Genomic DNA, 19,962 nt, shown 5'->3' on the forward strand with positions numbered 1-19,962 from the left:
CCGGGCCTCAAGGGGGAAGCAGGCCGCTGCCCTTCCCCTCAGCTTTCAGAGTGTGTTTTCCGCCTCAGGTGTTTATTTTACACATATATGCGTGTTTGTTGTGTGTATACATACATATTAAATAAAAATTAAAAAAGCACACTGGAAGAAGTGCCAGGCTCCCATCTACAAAGCAGCTAAAGAGAGAAATAAAGCTAGACACAGCAATATTCTCCAGGTGGTTTTAATAGAGCACAGATTAATTCCCCCCCCCATCTAATGATCAAGTATTTATATACAATGTTATCAATAGCAGATTAAAAAAAATTTTACAGAATTGAAAATCTGATTCATATGGCAAACAGCTGAAAACAGGAACCAGAAGTATTCCTGCAATCCCCTCTGTTTTAAACACTTCGAAACCAAAAGCACCACGGACTGCTGAAAGTGAATCCGATGACCAGATTTACAGATTTTATTCAGATTTAGGCAAGGCACTCGTTAAGAAACACTTTTCCATATGTACAACATGAGAAGCCATGGGGCAGAGCAGAGGGCCTGTCACTGTGCGGGGAGCGGCTGGGCCATGTGCATGGCGGGGGCCTGCATGGGCCACCCCTCCTGGTGGTTCTGCAGCAGGCGATACAGCTGCTTCAGGTGGGCCACGATGTTGTCCTTGATGTCGGGCGTAGAGATCTGGAGCCGCACACTGCCGCTGTCAAAGGAGCGCGTGAAGTCACCGGAAAACATTTCGTAGATCATTCGGGCCACAACTGGAATGACCTGTTTAAAAAGTCAATTTTTTTAGCCTAACGGTCGCATGGTATATTCCTGTTATTTTGCAGAAATCCCCTGCCCTGCATGCAAGGGATGGTTTCCACAATAACGTGAAGCGCACTCGCAGACCGAAGGTATTTGGCACACGTAGCGTTTGTTATTTGCCATGACAAAACCCACCAGCCCTGTTGGGATTTCCCGGTGTCAGTAACCGCAACAGAGAAGAACAGGTCTCTGGTATCCGTGGGCATTGATCCAGAGCCAACGCACGGCCCAGCAAGGCTGGCACATGTCACTTCAGCTCTTACCTGAACCACAATCAGCTTCCTCTCCCTGGGTTTTCCATCAGGCCATTCTTCTCCAAAACAGAAGTAGATCTCATATGGTGGCTGTTTCTCAATTTGTCCTTTCTGATGGGCAATGAGCTCTAGGAAGAAAAGCAGAACACTGTGGGGTTGTCCTCTTCATTTAGAAACACTCATCGCATCCCACCTCATTATATCATCCCAGATCTTACCTACACACTGTCCTTTGCCAGAGCCACATCTTACACGTACACAATTACAGCTCGTTTCTTTAACGGCAATGCCCACCAATGTTTTCCGGAGCATTAAATGAGTGCACATTCACTTCCTTCTGATGCGCACCTGCTCCATGGCCACTGAAGGCGGGGAAGCAGTGGCCCCTACCCAGGCTCCATGCAAGAGCACACTAACAGGTGGATCCAGTCTGAGACCCAGTGCAGACCACCCTTTCCAATAGTGCCACCAAGTGCACAGACCACTATGCAAAGCTATTTTCTAGAAGCAGAAGCTACCTACCGCTTAGGAATGTTTCCAGACAGAAGAGTTTGACTTTCTTTTGCCTCTCGATCAAATTTGGTGTGGTAGAGGAAGGCGCACAGGGACCAGACCAGTACACCTTACACTGGCAGAGCCGGACAGCGTAGATGGCATGGCCGCTGACCTCCAGGATCAGTCCCCTGTCCATAACATCCAGCAGCCGACTTGTGAAGACCTTCTGCCTTTCATTGGTGATTTGCTCTGTTCCTGGAAACTTTACTTGCTCCAAACTAATAGGCCCAAATAGCTCTTCCTGGTCTGGCATAGGACCCAGCTCTCCGTAGAAAAGTCTGCATCCCTGCGGGTTGCTTACAGTCGTCGTTGGTCCAGTCTCCTTTCCTCGATATTCAAACTTGATTTCTAGGTCTGTCACTGAGAGAGAAACTGTCAGTATGGCTTTTCCTGGACCTTTGTGTGTACTGTATCAGCAGAAGAGACATGCCACACAATTCACGCTTACAGTCACAGAGATGTTTAAACTATACACAGCTCTCCATGCTAACAAGCAAACAGCCACAGGAAAAAAGTCAAAACACTTTTTTTTTTTTTTTTTTTTTTTTTTTTAAAGTGCAACGACAGAAGCACTACAAATTCATATACGTACTTGGCAGAGAGCTGATCCAGAGCTCAGGGCTGCTGAAGAAGTCATGCTGCAGCGCAGTTGGGGGCATTTCCATATCTAGAGGTTCATTCTTTGGCCACACAGCTTCAGGGCTGCAGTTTTCTGCACTGGCTGGAGCCATTGGAGAATCTACAAAAAGGAAACAATTCTTCAATAACTTACGATTTTATTTCAAGCGTGCACCAATTTACAAGCAAATACTTTCACCGATACATTAGTCTATGCCACCAACCATTGATATTAAGAAATGGAAATGTCTCTTGAATAGGGACATGCTGAGATTGATTCAGTTCTTCCTCTTCTTCCTCATCAAGATCATTATCCTTTTCATCCCATGGAGCTGAGCCAGTGGAACCTGCAAACAAGCACATCTTTGTGGGCAGTCGATCAGGGTGAAACACGGCAGTGCATTTCTTGAAAAAATATTGTAAACTTCTTATTAGCTTTGCAGAATATTGGAAATTTACTTGTGTATTTTCACAGAATAGTTTGGGTTGGAAGGGACCTTAAAGATTGTCTAGTTCCAAACCCATTTTCTGAATATAATTTTTTTAAAAAAGGAAAAATCTGATCTGTACAACATACTATTTTCAATTTAGTTCAGTATAATTCTAGAAAGCTAAGGAAACAGATAAACTATTGCCAACATTGGCCTGTTTAGCAGAAAACATGCAACAGTGTACAGCTTTATTCTTTTTAGTACAGGCACACTATGGTTCAAAGTCCTCCTGCTTTCAGTGCAACGGGGCTTACACACAGCAGCTGCTTTCTGCCACGCGCAGAGGCAGCTTGAGAGTTAATGCCGCGGAGAGAAAGGAACTTGCATTGGACGAGGCCTGCTCAGTAACCAGCCCTGTGTCAGCGAGGCCCTCACCTGGATTAATGATTGATCCCTGGGACTGCGGGATATCGCACACTTCATAAATTTTAATAGGATTCATGGGCACCTCCTTGGTGCCATCATATATCAAATTAAATTCCCGGCTTTTGTTAAGAGCACATCGGAGCTGGGCTTTCCACTTTGCAGGGTCTGGCTCATCGACTCCTTCCTGGTACTTTCCCGTTTCCACAGCCCAAGCCTGGGGACAAAGTACACTGGCTCAGTCCAGCCCTCCCAACAGAGCAGCTTTTATCAGAAATCAAACTTCCAAACAAATTCACTGTAAAAGCCTTCTCTTGCAGAAGTCTTAACTACAGCTCTTCTGATAATAACAACAGACATTCCTGCTTTAATGCTTTATCCATTGAAAGAAAGGGGAGGAAAAAAAGATGTAAATTCAAATTTCAAAAAAACATTAGCAATTCTGAGCATGCATCTTCATACAAGTTAAGAAAGGATAAATTGTACAAGACTGTGCACTGAGTTTCTCTAGGTGTCTCAGGTTCCATACCAAAAGTCAGTTTTGACAGCAAGCCATGCCCTGCCTAGGAGGAATGGACTCGGTTAAAACGGAGCGGAAGAGCAGCCACAGACATCCAGCTGGCCCTCTCCCTCACTCACCCCAACATCAGACTATCAGTCCACGATCCCTCCAAGGCAGAGGAGGTCAGAAATTCCCCAAAGGAGCGTAGGAGTTATAATGAATCCCTTGGGATAACAACATTAAGGGGAGCAGTGATGAGTATTGGAAGTTTGCGGTGGACGTCTTAAGATCGGTGTAACAGTGTTTAATGGTTTGCTGCTAAGAACAAGCCAACTACCACATCCTAAACCAAGCAGATGAAGCAAATAGCAGCAATGTTCCAGCGTCCACACAAACAGACATCGGCTGGCCTCTGGTGGTTGGAAAGGGTTAAAGAACTCAACACCGTTTCAGGCAGTGCCAAGCTTGGCATCCAGGTGCAAAAAGTGCCTTTTCTGAGGTCAAAGAAATAGGACAAAATGTACCTGGAAACAGCTCCCGGGCCAACAATTCAACCCTTTGTCTCTGTTTAAGAGCCGTGGTATATCCGAGCTCTGCTCTCCCTCACCTTGAAGATGGTGTTGTCCTCCTCGTGCTGCGGGCTGTGCCGAGTTGCGTGCTTCCAGGGGATCTGAAACCGCTTGGCTTCTCGGTTCAGCCAGATAAGGCCGGGATACATACCGCTATCTACCTGGGCTACCAGCCATGGCTTCAAGCGAACTCTGCGCGGGTGCAACGCCATTGTCTACAAAAGAGAGGGATAATAGTAGACCAACTGCTAAAGGTCAGTTGAGACTCATATTCTTTACCAAAAAAAAGTTAATTTGATGAAAAAGGACCCTATGCAGTGTTAGTGCTATTGTTTGTTATGCTACTGCACACTGAAACCACTAATTCAGATTCAGCGAGATGACTCTTCTGCTGGGAGGGGTTACAAACACGTCACGAAGCGGGGACCATAATTGTTACAAGAACAACTTACTATTAAATATTCCAGTAAGTAGAGACGGCACGTTATTTGTGTTAGCTGAGCACACGGAGGGCGAGCCCCAGTCAAACCGAGCTGTGAACGCTGCGCAGGAGATAAAGCCACAAACAAGCCACAGCAAGAACAGGCAGCAGAATTTCAAAAGCCTCCGCATACGCCGCAGCGAAGGGGCTTGTCTGACCTAGCTCTTCTTCAGTCGTCTCAGACGTGCATCCAGGAGGAGAAAAACTAAGGTGTGCCGAATCAGAGGCTTTTGCCCCAGCTGAGGTAAAGGTGGAAGGCTCAGGCTGAAGCGGAGGGGACTGTTTGATCAGACAGACGTCCCTCTGAAAGTCATTTCATGACTTTTTCATGCATGCTCTGAATGCAGTATAATCATTCACAAACACCACTGACCTGTAATAACCAGGATGTTTATCCAGAAGGACATGAACTGCAAGTCTGCCTGCACTCCTGCTAAAAATCAAGTGATGTTGACTTAATGTTTAGGTTTTTAAAAAAAACAACGCTGCAGTTAATTGATCAAATGTGGTGTTGTTTAAGTAGCCCCGCGTTCCTACTACATTTGCAACCAACTAATAATATTTTTCTTGTGCAGAACAGATACAATGCCAAACAAACAAAACTAACGACTGTCCCTCTGCAGGAAGAGACAGCATTTGGTATCTTTAGATTTTAGGAGGGGACTTTTATGCCACACGTGTGCTTAGAAGGTCCATCTCCCATATTAATTTGTAAATCTTGAAATAGATGTGAGAAGCGATAAATATTCCTATTAATAAAGCAGCTACAGGATAAGTAAAACCATTGCCATAAGCTCTGAATACTGCTGCAGGAGTTGCAAAATGCATCTAGTGGCAGAGATAGAGGAGATTCAAACACCCTATCCAGGAACTAGTCTAGGAACAGGCTTTATTTGTTCAAATACCTGCAGATCCCATTCAGATGCAAGTGTTCACACAAAATTAATCTGAACACAACTTGTTTTATCTGTTAAGCAAAGAAAATGTTCACATTCAATTGCAAATCATCTTTAAATAATAGTTTGAAAATGTACTTAGTCAAGGACCTGGGGACATTAGAGACTGCTTCCCAGGAGCTGCAAAGGATCACAAAGCAATCATCAAAATCATTTGTGTGCTTCTGAAACTGCTGTATCGGTTATCCACGTTGAAAATCCTACCAGAATTGAAGTTTCAGTAGTGTGTTTGCAAAGACACAAAGTCCAGGTTAATCCTGGATTTAGAATTGAGACCAAAACTGGGTATCGATTTCCCTTGCAAAGGGGAAAACAGTGACTTCTCCCTGTAACAAAGAAATCCTAACTAATACTTGTTTCTACAATCTCTTTTACACTTCACTTTCCTACGAGCAGCCCCCTCTGCTTCTAGTAACATACGCTGTGTACGCACACATTTGCAAGACCAAGAGCAAATTCAGACCCACACACCAGCGAGAAAAATTCATGCCTCTCTCAAACAAAATAAATTCAGTCACATGGAGGGTGCGCTGGCACTGCCGTGTGAGGTCTGAATTGTCCCTCTGATCACAGACAGCGTCTGTCAATATGCGACATTACAATGCTTTATGACCTTTTATCACCAATGACTTGTTGACACAATAACCGAGAGCAAATCGACTTGAATCCCATTGCTTGGCTCAGACGGTGAGTCAGCCTCTTACAACCTTCAACTTCAATCCAGTGGGGTCCACTAATGCCAGAGGCTGCTCCCGCCCCGGGAGCTGCACGGGTGAGCTTGGGGAACGTCCTCACGCTGTTAATTGGATTTGCCAAGGGAGGCTTGGCCCTCACTCAAGACTCCTTGGTGCACATACCCAGAAATCGTAGAGTCAGGGACTAGTTTGGGTGGGAAGGGACTTTTAAAGGCCATCCAGTCCAACCCCCTGCCATGTGCAGGGACATCTTCGAGTAGATCAGGTTGCTCAGAGCCCCGTCCAACCTGGCCTGGGATGTTTCCAGGGATGGGGGGTCCACCACCTCTCTGGGCAACCTGGGCCAGCTCACCACCCTCAGCATAAACAATTTCTTCCTTGTATCTAGACTGAATCTTCCCTCTTTAAAGCCATTACCCCTTGTCCTGTCACAACAACCCCTGCTAAAAAGTCCCTACCCATCTTTCCTGGAGCCCCTTTAGGGACTGGAAGGGACTCTAAGGTCTCCCTGGAGCCTTCTCTTCTCCAGGCTGAACCCCCCCAGCTCTCTCAGCGGGTCCTCACAGCAGAGGGGCTCCGGCCCTCTGAATGGAAGGATGCTGGAACCTGTAATCCTCCGGTTTGCTTTATTACCACTCAGGCTATCTGGTTCAGGGGGTAATAAGCACATCCCTGTGCTGCTAATGCATCTCTGGTCAGTGATGTAATTATTCGCTGTACCCCAATTAATAATAAAGTCATATGTTTTTCCTTGGAGGGGAGACGTTCACCCCAACAGGAACAACTCAAGCAGACCCAGGAATGAGTAGACATCCTGCAGCCACCTCCCCGACAGCCACAAACAAGTGACCAAGGTGAGGGACAGCCCCAGTTAACTGTGGTGGCTCTCGGGGCCACGGCACAGTGCCAGCGGCGTCACAACACACGGCGCACCAGGAAAAGGCGACCTGCAGCCTGTCTCGGCCTCGCCACACAGATGCTTTCACTCTCCGCCTGCGCACCCAAGCGAATTCAGTGATCCCACTCCACCCCGTCATGAAGCTCTGAAGAAGGAAGGGTCTTCTCTGGCTTCATCGCTGCGATACCACAGACCTTGTCCCTTGCTCATTACTTCTGTTTGATTACATTATCCTGTATTTAGTGGATCTGTATTAATTGTTTTTCAAAGGCAAGCAGCTCAAGCCTTAACATTAGCATCCCCACAGAGAAACAGGATGAATTTCCACCTAAGTGTCCAATGCTTAATCGTCTTCCTACATGGGGAACCTATAGCTCCCACCTTTCCGAGATCCCTGCATCACTTTTGTGGCAGCCACCTGTGCAGGGCGATCGACACGCCTTGAGCACAATTAACTCTTGCAACTCACGATCCTGCGCCCCAACCGGGTACCCTCAGCCCTCTGCCATGCCTGGACTGCCCCTGAAGTTGGAAGGGGTGTGAGTTCTTACAGATCATTTGGGTTCTTGGGGGGGTAACCAGCTTTGGTCTGAAAACAGCTGTGGGTGAATGGGGTAGGGGGGCAAATATTACCCCTGCCCTGACTCTAGGCCCCGGTTTACGCCAACTTGAAAGACGTAGCCTAGGGCTAGTACAGCCCCAGCCGGGAGCGGATGGGGAAGGAGCAATAAGTAGGCATTTTCAAAGGGTTTTACCCTCCCGGCTGCCCTCGGACCGCGACCCCCCCGCACCGCCGTCCCCGCTCCCAGCCCGCAGCGGGACGCGGGCCCCGCGCCGCCATCCCTCCCACGGACACCCGCGTCCCCGCCGAGCCGCCCCGCGGCTTTTCCAATTCAAATCGACCCCCGCCGCCACGGACCCCGCTCCGCCCGCCACGGCACGGCACCGGCGAGCAGCCCCCGCGGAACGGACTTCGCCGAGGGCCCGCCGCCGTCCCCCGAGGCGGATCCCCGGGGCGCGGCGGGCCGGTCGCCCCGGGCACCGCGACCCCCCGCCCCACCCCTGGCGTAACTTACCCCTGCGGCGGGCGGGGGCCGGCTCCGCGCCCGCGGGGGCTCTCGGCCGCCCCGCGGGGCCCACGCGTGGGCGCAGCGAGGGGAGCGCGGCCCGGCGCACACGCACCGCCCGCCCCGGCCCGCCCTCACCTGCCCAGGTGCGCCCGGCGCAGCCGCGCCGCGCCCGCCCCGCCCACGGCCGCGGGGGGGGCCGCGCCGTGTCCCCCCGCCCTGCGCGGGAGCTCCGCGCCGTGTCCCCCCGCCCCGGGCGGGGTCCGCTCCGCGTGTGCCCACGGCCGCGGGTAGGGGTCCGCACCGCGTCTCCCCTCCCCCGGCCGCGGGGGACCGCTCCGTGAGCGTCCCCCCCTGCAGGTCTCACGGGCAAGCGCCCCCATCGTCTTACCGCGTCTCGTCTCCTTCTAATGGAATATTTAGGAAAGAAAACAGAAAGTTCCTGGGGTTTTTTCGCGGCTCCACGCGTATCTGGCCCAGATGATCCGCAGCGGCAAAACTTCAAGTCGGCTAGGGTTAACGCAAAGCCACGGGCACCTAAGTTTTCTCTGAAAAGCATCAAAATGTTCCTCTTCTCCATTCCCCCGGCACACACCTACCTGGGGCTGCGAGGGGGCTCCACAGCATCTGCCCCCGGCCCGGCCACAGCCTTCCACTGCGATCTCCGCCAGCCTCACGTTTCATTTCTTTTCCTCGTAGGTGGAGAACCATGACTCAGTGGTGAATCTTGGTTTCAGGAGATCATACTATACTTTGCTATTCAGTTTCAATGAAGCAGAAAAAAACATTGGGAATTTCCCTTCTCTTTCCCATCATGAACACTATGGATAGTGCTGATTCCTGATTTTGGAAAAGCTGACTTACATCCAAAGCTCAATCCTATGCCAAGACTTTGGAACTATGCAAAATTTTTAAAATCTTCACACACAGTGAAAATGTAGTTCTGCATTTTTATTGAAAGTTTGTTGTGCAGGATAAGTGTTTCAGGCTTCATTCATCACCGAAGTGTAGCCACGCAGAGGTAACGTTTAGCAGGAGTTTGTCAGCACATAATAAAATCTTTCTGGCAACAAGCAAAAGACAATAGGTGACACTGGAAGGTTAGTGGGGTTTCTTTGTGGGATAGCACTGCAGTGGTGGATTTTAGATGGCTTTGGTTTGTTGTACCTGACCATTTTTGATATGCAAAACAAGGGAGAGCTGCTCCTGTAACGCTACCTTCTACTGTGTTGTTATTCCTGCCATATGAAAATGTGCAACGGCACGGCCATTGTGGTGAGCGACTGGGAAGAGATGCAGAGAGACGCTGGGCTGAACGCCCTGCCAGGGTATGAGGGATCTTTGATCTCTCCTCAGATGGGTCAGCACAAAAGCTGCCATTCATCCTCCCTGCATTCCTCCAGTCCACGTGTCCATCCCGCCTGGCGACGACGGGGAATTTTAAGGATGCTTCAGGTTTGCTTTCCTTTGTGGCCTGATGCTCAGAAGCAGACACGGACGGTGATGCCACGTGCTCGCCCAGGCTGTCTGCGGCAGAGGCTGGGAGCAGCCCTGGGCAGAGCTTCGCCCTTCCTCGGTCCCCGGCGAGGACACTGGATCGCCCAGCCCACCAGAGGGGTCTTAGGGCAGGTCAGGGCTGGGGTATTTAAAACAATGGAGCAACGCGGCAAAACGAGGCGAGGGACACTCCAGCGTGTGCAAAGGATCTAGTGCTGCCTCTGGTTTCACTGAGGCTGGTCCTCTTGCAGCGGGCAGCGGTGCCTGCCTGCGCCCTGCCACCTTCACCCAGCGGTAACGCAGATCCCAAACAAATGAGTCTTCCCAGGCCTCTATAGGGTTTGTTAGGTTTTTTTTCCCTTGAGTTTCTACCAGGCTCTGCTGAAGCGTGTGGCAGCATGTTGCGTTGTGAACCGACGGGAAATAAGCTGTCTTTTTCCATGCTCTTGGCTGGGAAACTCCGCAGCTTTTGAGCTGTATAGGTGATAATCTAGGGATAGCTCATTAGGCAGGACATGTAATCAGATGTTACCTGTTTGCAACTAATCATCCAAAGCGTTCGCTCTGACATAATACATAAAGCACCGATCCTAACCCTTCAGGCAGCCAAATAGCACCAACCTCTTTACGGCAGTGTTTTCTAGAAATCATTCTTATTATTTTTAGCTAGCTCTGCTTATATTTACCTCTACCTGCATCTTTTTTCAAATCAAATGAAGAAATCCTTTGGCTGATAAACTGTACTTTATAGGTGACAGTGTGGTGGCTGAGACACAGCAGCTCTGTCGCTACAGTCTGCAGAGCACACGCTTTGGACAGAGCGTATATACAGAGGAACTTTCATACCAGGAGCTATGGGATTTTATCTATTTTGGTGCCAAATTAACATCAGTACTTTTATCAAGACGATTGTATGTCCTGATACCCGCAGTAGCACCAGCAAGGCTTTGTAACCCCGGTCTCCTGCAGTTCTTTGTTCCAGCTGGAAAAGATTGTAGTCATCAAAACAAAGGGGAACCATTTTCTCTCCTGGGAACAGATCACTGAGTTCCCATAAGGCAAAACAAAATTATGCAACGAGGCAAGACAACGTCCTGGGCATGTGGAGTCTTGCTGGCTGCTCTCGGCGCTCGCATTCCACAGCAGCCCCGGTGCAGGAGCGCAGCACGAAATGGAGGAGGCTTCGCACCCGCGCACAGAACCCCCAGCTCTGCGGCTGGGCCCTCCCCACCCCGTCCCAGCACCACCTCTGCTTCTTGAAAGCTGTTTGTGACCCAGAGAGAGAACCCACGCCCTCAACACATATTAGCCAAGACAATTCAAGAAATATCATTGAGGGGAAAAAGCTATTTCTTTACATGGCATGCGTAACAGAGCATGGGGAAATGAAGAATGCAACAGAACTATTTCATAAACGCCACCGTGACTGTGGCTGCCAAAGACTTCTTTCAAGTAGGTCTAGCTAAGGGCAAACACCGGGGATAGAGCCAGTACAACTTTTTTCGATGAGCCAGACCTCAAGCTGCTCCGCTGCAGACAAGTGATCTTAGATTCAGGGGCTGAACTTCATCTGAAGCATTTACAAAAGGGAAGATTGAGGGTTTTTTTGTCCTGTTGCATTCTTCTAGGCACAAAGATAGACAAGCGGGATTCTTCTACATTATCAGATAAAAATATACTTTTTCATTGAAAGAGAGCAGTCTTAACCTTTCTGACAATGCCTCGGGTCTTCCTACCCATCTCCATACTCCTGCAGCACTGCCTAGGTCCTCTTCTGGCTAAAACTCTCAAGCGAAACCATGCATTGCCTGGGCATCCTTACGTGGAGAAGCACAAAGCTGTGCTAGACTCCTGCAGTTTGCACGTGGGTACATACACGCACATACAATACCACCCAGGGGCTACTTACGGGTGCGAGCAGATTCAGAGCAAGCCCTGTCCTTAGAAAAGAATAAGGATTTCTTTACTGTTCTGCAATATCAAACTTTAGACTGATTCTTAAGTGGTATTTTTCTATATAACAAACTCTTCTTTGCAAAGTAATTTAAAAAAAACAAATTTGAAAAAAGTGAATAGTTTAAATCCCTCTAGGCCTTAGTGTTATTATAATGAGGAGTCTATTTTTCCCCTATCAGTGTTGCTCCAATCCTCTTAAAAGAAGAATCCTAACTGGGTATCAGCCTGGCTCAGACATTTTTATAGCTACAGGTCATTTCTTTGCAGCTGACACAGCTAATGGTTGGATTCAGAACACCTGGTATGATATGGATAAAAGCTGGTGGCTCCAGTAAGCAGAGGAAGGAGGAGCAATGTGGGCCCTGGCAGGAGGTGTCTGTGGGCACCTGCAGAGCTGTGTGTTGTACAACATTCAGGGTAGGGGTAAGCAGGAAGAGTATTTCAAGGGATAAAGGTATAAAAGGGAGCTGGGAGAGCGAGGAGAGCTTGATGCTTTAAAAAAATAGGGAAACAAAATTTTACAATGTTCCTGTTATTTTTTTAAGAATGAATTGTGAGAATGAGGGCAATTTGTATGTATGTGTGTTTACTAGTTCTCTCAATTCTTTTGTGTAGAATGAAGCTTATAGTCGGCATTCAATTAACTTTATGCATTAGCAATTTTTTCATGTGAGTGGTATTAGTTGTAAGTACTTATTTTTTCACTGTTTGCTCTCTGTAATTGCTGTTTGTTACTGTGCCCTATTTCGATGAAATGTTGAGTATGCCCCACTAGGATATGCTGAAAAACTCAAGTTAGGGAGGTTCACTTACAATTCTCTCTTTGCTAGAAAAACTACAGTAAAGTGAGTGGGGCTGTATGTTGCGTGTAGAGGGAGCCTCAGCTCCCAAAATCTTTGACCTGAAGGTATTAATGTGTGGAGGACCCTAAGCCTCTGGAGTCTGCTCCTAAATAGGGCACAGCTCAGAACATCTGAAGGTCTTTGTGACTTGTGGGTGGGGATCTCCTAATGATCTTAGTTATTTTTATAGGTGCCTGATACCACATGTTATGCTGCCCTAATGCGGAGAAGCAACTCCACCATCACCAAGCAAGCACACAAAGCTCTAGTGGTGAAAACTGTAGGGAAGAAAGAGGAAGAAGAAAGTAAAACACAAAAAAGAAGGCGAAATAACAAGACAACATTAACAACAAATAAAGGCACAAGACAGCAAGAAGAAAAAGGGCAAAGAAAAAGCAACTAGAGGTGATAAAAGGACAACACAAGCAAAGGACTTTGGCAGAGTTTTCCTTTTTTTCCTTCTCCTTTTTTAATTTTGCTTTGCGGAGGGAAATGGGACAGCAGTTCACCAATGCAGAAGGAGAGCAAGCTGAGATTGATGTTGCTGAATTGCAGGAATGGTACAAGAAGTTTGTGGTTGAATGTCCCAGTGGGACTCTCTTCATGCATGAATTCAAGCGGTTCTTCGGGGTCCAGGATAACCGTGAAGCAGCAGAGTATATTGAAAACATGTTCAGAGCGTTTGATAAGAATGGGGTAAGTGGTGAGGAGTTTTTAGTGATTTGTCGAGTAATCCCTACCTCTTCCTTCTGTAATTTTGAGGTGTTTTGGTGCAGTTCCCACCCTTGTTACCGTGCTTTATGAGACTAAGGCAAGGGGCGATGCCAGGGCACGAGAAGGAGCACGCGCTGCACCACTCTGTATGGGCTGCAATGGATTCTTCTCCTCATAAATCTGTACACAATTAAGGACAGTATGTCCCCTTAAGGGATTAAAAGGTTGAAATTTAGGAAGTTGCATTTTGAGACAGTATTGTTGAAAGATCCTCAAATAGCCAAGGTTGCTATGTGGAAAAAAAATTATCTGTTAGGATAAGGGGGGAATTGTAGTGTAGGAAAGCCCTACTCAGGTTTGCTGTACATTGGAGGAAGTGTATATATACAGTATGAGCAGGTGGCATGTAACAAAATATTGATTTTTAGCTGCTTGAAAGTGAAGGAATGCTGAACAACTCAGACATTCTGGTTTTGATTCCCTTTGCTGTATTTGTCATCAGACACCTGGGAAAAGTGGGCTTTCTGGTTTAGTAGCAGTTCATGCATACCCGAGGATTGGTGCAAAAGACAGCATCATACTAGCCTGTGATATTTTAGATACTCAAAAGAAATGTAATGTGGTTGCCTTTCTGATCTTGAAATGGGTAAACAAGGCTTTCTGAACTGTTTAACTCTTTTCCTGAAGCTGTTGATCATATTTGGAGTTTGGGGTTGTTTGTTGCTCTACATCAACACAAGAAAAAGGGAGACAAGTATGTCATCTCTCAGATATACAAATGTCCCTTAAGCTTCCTTTGAAACCAGGGGCATTTGAGGTGGTAACAAAAGTCAGTTTGTGAGAGAGGATAAAAAAAAAGCTATGGGAGGTGTGGGCAGATTGATTTGTGTCAGAATTGGAAGTTGGCAAAACCCAAATTCCTGCAAAAAACTGAAGGTCCAGGTCCAAGTTCTGTTATGAAAGCTGTGCAGAAAGGGTTGCAGGGCAAACAGTGTGCATAAAAGGCAAAGTCCCATTCCTAGTTTATAAGAGTTTTCCTAATAAAATAATCTGTTTTTAAGGGATGCTGGTACTTACATATACTAAGAACACTAAATAAGGCCCGGGTTCATGGTATATGATCACGGTATGCCCATGGTATATGGTCAATTGAGCAGGACTTACCAATCTAAAGGATTATTAGTAATATGGTAAGGAAATAAACCCAAATCCTAAATTGTCTTTTTGTGCTTACTGGCCTTCGAAGTCCTGTAGTAGCAGTTTTTGCTCACAGTTACTGCTAAGCCTTTAGTGCAGAGCGTGCCGGGAGGAGATGCGCAGCCCGGGTCTCCCAGGGGATTTTGCTGCCTGGGTCAGGAGGGCTGTAAGGTGACATGGGGCTGTGGCGGAGCCCTGGGATGGTGTTGGTCTGCATGAGGGCATCTGTGGAGGCTGCCCAGGGAGCTCTGCATCCCTTCACTGTCTCTGAAGTTTTTTGTAGCATGAACACCTGACGTAAATCCTTTATTGTGGGTGTTCTTGCTGCTGCCTTCTGAAATACGATGTTTTCATTGTCTGTCTTCCTCAGATGAATCAAGATCAAACAAGGGGGAAGGGTGGAAGAAAGGGGTTGTGGTTGGGTGTTGGTCTCATTGGTGAAGCAGCTGAGGCTGTTGAGAACAGCAATCCCTTCCCAAAAAGTCAATGTCTCCTGCACTGATCCTCATCTGCTTCTCCATCCTCCATGTAATCTGTGGTGCCTTGGGGTATTTAAATTGCTTGTTTCTGGAGTCCTGCCAGGTGTCTCCCCTTATTGCACTGTAGGAAAACTGCTTTGCTCTCTGCTGTCACTGCTTGGGAGCTCATCTTTGGTGCAGAGGGGCATGGCTGCGCTCACTGATGGTCTTGCACTGGCATGAGTTTTCTATAAAGCGGAAAATAAATAGCTGTCCCATGGAGTATCTTCTTGGCAGTTTTTTATCTAGGTTTCGTAAGCAGGTTTCTATCAACAGCACCCAGATAAGTGCCATTCAGTGTCTTTTCTGTTTCTCCAGGATAATACCATTGATTTTCTGGAATATGTGGCTGCCTTGAATCTTGTTTTACGAGGAAAACTGGAACACAAGCTGAGGTGGACATTCAAAGTATATGACAAGGATGGGAATGGCTGCATAGATAAACCTGAGCTGCTGGAAATTGTTGAGGTAAGTAGGCATTGCCTAATCACTTATTTAAGCAATCACAGTTCTTTGGTAATGTAATGATGTATATGGTTTTTGTGATAATGAGGTTTCAAGGCAGCTGTGGGCAGTGATGAAGGGGAAATGCCTGCCCTTGGTGGAAGGGTCCTGTGTGCTGGGGTCTGCTGGAGCCTGATGTGGTGGCTGAGGGATGGGTTAAACCCGCTGCAGGCAGCATGGCCCCTGCTGAAGCTGTGCAGAAACGCAGCATCTGGGTGCAGTTGTGAGGTTTCCACATTCCTGCTCTGCCTTTCCGTTCAACCTTTTTACACGGAGATTCATTGCACTGGCCAGTGGAGGAGGGCTTCACCCCAGGCTCCTTACAGGAGAGCAGCTGGTGAGAATACGCTGAGAGGCACAAATTAATACAGAAATCCCTTTTGTAATTGTTCTCTCTGGGTTTCTGTTATGTTCTGTGCTTAGCTTTAATTAGTGACTGTGTGAAGGTGTGAGAGAAGGCATGGGGCATAGCAGACAGTCTGACACAGGGTGCCTGGGTTCTTACTTTGGGTAAATATCTTGGTGATTGTGCTAGAGTCCCCTCTGCACCAGAGGTGCTGTAACACCCTTGCACACCAGTACTTGTGAGGCTTAAGCAATGGTTATCAAGCATGTTAGGATCTTGTGTGAAATGCAATATCAAGAAAACATCAGAAGCTGAATCTGTGGGAAGCAGGTCCTTTTGGCTGGGAAGTGTGGCCAGGCTGTTGCTGCAGCACCAGCAGGGGTGGGAGCAGCTGGGCAGCTTTCTGGGGCAGGGTCAATGAAAGTTTTGAGGTCAGGCAGGAATTGGCCAGAGCTGTGTTAGGCCCTTGCTAATCTCCTCTCTGGGACGACTTCAGACAAAATCCTTCAGCCTAAGGAGTAAAGTTAATAATGAACAGGTGGTTGTCATGGGAGGAATAGATAAAATCTGCCCCTTTCCAGTGACAAAGTGGAACAGAAACTATGGGTCAAAATATGTGCTAATACAGGTTTGCTCTTGCAACTTGGGCACAAGTTCCCTGGGAGAGAGGGCTGGGTAAATCCAGATGTGCCCAGCCTCAGATGTTAGAAAAAAAAATCATACTGAAAAGTCAGGTGATTTTCCCATCTGTGAAACTCTTGCCTTGTTCTTTGCAAAGGAACCCTGAGGTCTGACCAGTGTGTGCAAGAAAAATAGGAGGGCAGCAGCTTCAAAGAGCAAATGAAGTAATCCACAGTGTGTGTGAGAGTGAGGTCGGAGGTTTCATTAAAGGTCTGGGGCTGCTGAGTGGCAGATCTTTCGAGAAAGGTTAAAATTGCAGCCTTTGTAGAAGACCTTTACACTGTTGGGAAGATAATGGAGTTCACTGCTTTTCATTTTCCAGTCCTCCTCCTAATCTGTGAACTTCTTTTCAGTCTATCTACAAGCTGAAGAAAGCGTGTCGGTTGGATGTGGAGGAGAGGACCCCATTGCTCACGCCGGAGGAGGTTGTGGACAGGATATTTCAGTTAGTGGATGAGAATGGGGATGGTAAGCGATTGATGGCTCAGATTGCATTCATGTGTAATGAGAAGTTATCTGTGCTGGACAGGCTAGCTTTAATTACGTCTATCGACAAATCACTTAGGGCTATTATGTTACTCGTATTAGACGTGTTGGGTTTGGTTCTGGTCTGCTTGTTAGAATCAAGAATGACTTGGTGCAGTAGGAGGAAATCTTCCTTCTGGATTTTGTAATGTAAAACACACAGGGGTCACTATTCCATCTGGATTTTGTAATGTAAAACACACAGGGGTCACTATTCCATCTGGATTTTGAAGCCACACAGATCTCATCCTCTGAAAGCCCCCAGTAGCCAGAGTGCAGGTCCCAGTCCCAGCACAAATAGCCTGAGTAAAGACAGTGGCTCCAGCCAAACGGGAACTTGCAGGATCAGACTTGCAACCCTCCTGGAGGAGCATGTCTCAGCTAACGCAACGCTTTGTGCCGAGGGACGGGGCAGGTGCGAATGCGTTGGGTTACAGCGTGGTGGTTTGTCTTGGCTAGCTGGCCTAAACTCTGTGGGGAAATGAAGTAGAGCTTTTGTTTCATTAGCATATTTTCTGAAATGGATATGGCTTTTACTCCTGCCTTCCTCCTCTTATGTCTTATCTGTTATGTCTTGTTCTCCCCGTCTTGTCCCCTCCTCATCTCATACACAGGACAGTTGTCTCTTGACGAGTTCATTGATGGGGCCAGGAAAGACAAGTGGGTGATGAAGATGTTGCAAATGGATGTAAACCCTGGGGGATGGATCTCTGAGCAGAGGAGAAAGAGTGCGTTGTTCTGAGAGAATTCAGTTCTGATACAGCTGAAAATGTGATGCTGACTATGACTGTGGTGCTCTCACTCCAGGCTGGTAGCGGCTTTCCTTTTTAATACATTCTCAGCATCCAGATGAAAACATCGGTGGCTTAAGAAGCTGTATCTCAATCTAAACCCCATGTGCTCCGTGCTGCTGGTACCCAGAGACTATTTTTGGCCCATGAATAAGTCTTTCTGTGTACACAATGCCATGTTTGCCAGCCCTGGTTTTCGGTTACACCTCAAGGAACAAACTTTTCGTGGCTTCCTGCAGTGGATCCTGGGCAGGGCTTTATCCTGATGACAGACAGGGTTGGGAAGTGAGAAGTCCTGACGCAGTGGTACTGTCTCCAGTGCAGACCGGTGATTGCCTCATTCATGCCTGCAGAGATACAAACACATCGAACCAAAACTGACAACCAAGGAGGTGCTCTGGCAGGCATTATGCATTCAGGATGTCTGTTATGCATAGTAATATTGATGCATATTTAGATTATACTACTAATATAAAATGATTGAATGCCAACATATCACTATCAAAAGTGAGACTTGGATTATAAGGGGTAGCTGAGACAGTACACAGAGTCAAGGGAAATATAACATGCGGGCCGGACAGGTGGGGTGGTAACTCCTTGCACCTCCCTCCGGTGGACCAGCCACTGCTCCTTGTACCTCTCCAGGGACCTGGGCTTCTGTGGGGCTGGAAAAGTGCTATTTCCAAACCCTGAACGCAATAGAAATGGTACCTCTTTACAGCCACATTTAGAGGGCAGATCTGCACGAGTGTGGTGCTGTTCCTTTTGAGCCGATGTTTCTTACCGAGACATCATTCGAACAGCTTCACCTGCCCTGTGAAGACTCAGCAAGCTCAGGGAGCTCCAGGGCTTTCTCTGCGCTGGGAGAAGTTCTGTGTGGAAGGAGAGAGGAGGGAAGAGCAGAGTTTTGCTGGGCAGGGTGTCTGCAATGAGAGGATCGGCACAGCTTTATTGGCAGGACCACAGAATGGAACAAGTGACAGAAAAAGCCAAGTGAGTTACTGGAGTAGTACAGTGGTTTTACACTGGACTTAATTAGCCACAGACTGCAGATCAAATTTGCACAGGTTTTAGGCTGAGCACTGCTCTTCTTATGGCTGACCCATATACCTGTATATGTACGTGTATGTGGAAAGGGAATTTGAGTTGAACCAGTAGTTTGGTTCACCTTCATTTGATTTATTGGATTATTTGCAAGAAAAAAATTCCCCTGGAAAATAATATGATTTTTTGGTCTGTTTTATTTAAACTTTCCTATGGAATCAGCAGGCCAAGTCACATCCATGGAAAGACTTGCAATCCCTTTCTTTTGTGGCCTTTATGACTGTAGTACCTGTCGTTAGCTGATTAGATTACTGGTGTGCAGTCTTGTCATCTTAACCAGTGTTGAAATTCAGGAACATGAGGAAGTAGTCAGGATACGACACAATCAGTGCTAGAGTTCAAATCCATGTACATTTCCACTTCTAAATAGCCTTTCTAAGAGTTCTCTGTAAACACACACCAGCTTGTGGCATGCTTACTTACCAGAGCAGATTAGACTTCTAGTTTATGCTGCTGCAAGGCAGCGGTTTAAAGCTCCCTCAAGCCAATAGTTTATCAGTCCGAGACCTGAAAGAAAAATCTTACTTCTGACTTGAGGGTCTGGAAGAAATGTTTTGCTTTACTGATTTTTCCAACTTGTGGACAAATGTTTTCATGATAGGATACAAATCTCTCATTCCTTAAATTTCAGCAACTCAACCAACAAAACACGCTTTACTTCTGCTCCTTGCACAATTTAAGTGCATGTTTATTTACTCTAGTTGTGCACTGTGGGTTTACCTAAATGCTTTACATTTTCTTGTTCTGCTCACCTGGTGAGATTGGGCAGGGAAGGAGCTGCCTGGTGGCCCCCAGGCCAGCAGTCCTGCGCTGCGGTGGTAGGGGGCATCCTAACACTGAGCACTGCTGCGGCTGTTCATTGAGATTTTGTATCACATGAATTTAATAAATAATCACTTATTAAAATTCTATCTGTTTTGTAGTATTTATTTTTGACTTAGAATGAAGATGACAGTCTGTGTAAGCATCTGAGCAAAACTGTAGTCTTTAAGACTGGTATAATGAAATTAAGGGAGGCCTTAACAGCTAACACGGGT

At 47.2% G+C, this 19,962-nt stretch overlaps 2 protein-coding genes across 6 annotated transcripts; one reads left to right on the forward strand and one right to left on the reverse strand.

Moving 5' to 3' along the window:
- Nucleotides 1-219: 219 nt before the first annotated feature.
- Nucleotides 220-8,393, reverse strand: IRF6 (interferon regulatory factor 6). 4 transcript variants are annotated; one of them, XM_063356328.1, is made up of 9 exons: nucleotides 8,260-8,393; nucleotides 5,008-5,067; nucleotides 4,192-4,368; nucleotides 3,095-3,299; nucleotides 2,453-2,575; nucleotides 2,203-2,349; nucleotides 1,578-1,970; nucleotides 1,065-1,183; nucleotides 220-762 (listed from the first exon to the last, which is right to left on the reverse strand). In XM_063356328.1, the coding sequence occupies exons 3-9, from the start codon at nucleotides 4,363-4,365 to the stop codon at nucleotides 541-543; spliced, it is 1,383 nt and encodes a 460-aa protein (XP_063212398.1). In that variant the 5' UTR covers nucleotides 4,366-4,368; nucleotides 5,008-5,067; nucleotides 8,260-8,393; the 3' UTR covers nucleotides 220-540. The 4 variants fall into 4 exon arrangements, with proteins under 4 accessions (XP_063212398.1, XP_063212399.1, XP_063212400.1 ...); XM_063356329.1 differs by having other exon boundaries at nucleotides 5,008-5,064; nucleotides 8,260-8,388; XM_063356330.1 differs by lacking the exon at nucleotides 5,008-5,067 and having other exon boundaries at nucleotides 8,260-8,388.
- Nucleotides 4,269-19,701, forward strand: GUCA1B (guanylate cyclase activator 1B). Of its 2 annotated transcripts, XM_063356334.1 has the most exons (5): nucleotides 4,272-4,407; nucleotides 12,736-13,241; nucleotides 15,293-15,442; nucleotides 16,859-16,973; nucleotides 17,645-19,701. In XM_063356334.1, exons 2-5 carry the CDS (start codon nucleotides 13,038-13,040, stop codon nucleotides 17,770-17,772), a joined length of 597 nt encoding a protein of 198 aa, XP_063212404.1. In that variant the 5' UTR covers nucleotides 4,272-4,407; nucleotides 12,736-13,037; the 3' UTR covers nucleotides 17,773-19,701. The 2 variants fall into 2 exon arrangements, 1 of the variants encoding a protein (XP_063212404.1); XR_010073786.1 differs by lacking the exons at nucleotides 12,736-13,241; nucleotides 15,293-15,442; nucleotides 16,859-16,973; nucleotides 17,645-19,701 and adding an exon at nucleotides 7,043-7,428 and having other exon boundaries at nucleotides 4,269-4,407.
- Nucleotides 19,702-19,962: the final 261 nt, after the last annotated feature.

Source organism: Chroicocephalus ridibundus, chromosome 20, assembly GCF_963924245.1.
Source record: "Chroicocephalus ridibundus chromosome 20, bChrRid1.1, whole genome shotgun sequence".
Taxonomy (NCBI): Eukaryota; Metazoa; Chordata; class Aves; order Charadriiformes; family Laridae; genus Chroicocephalus; species Chroicocephalus ridibundus.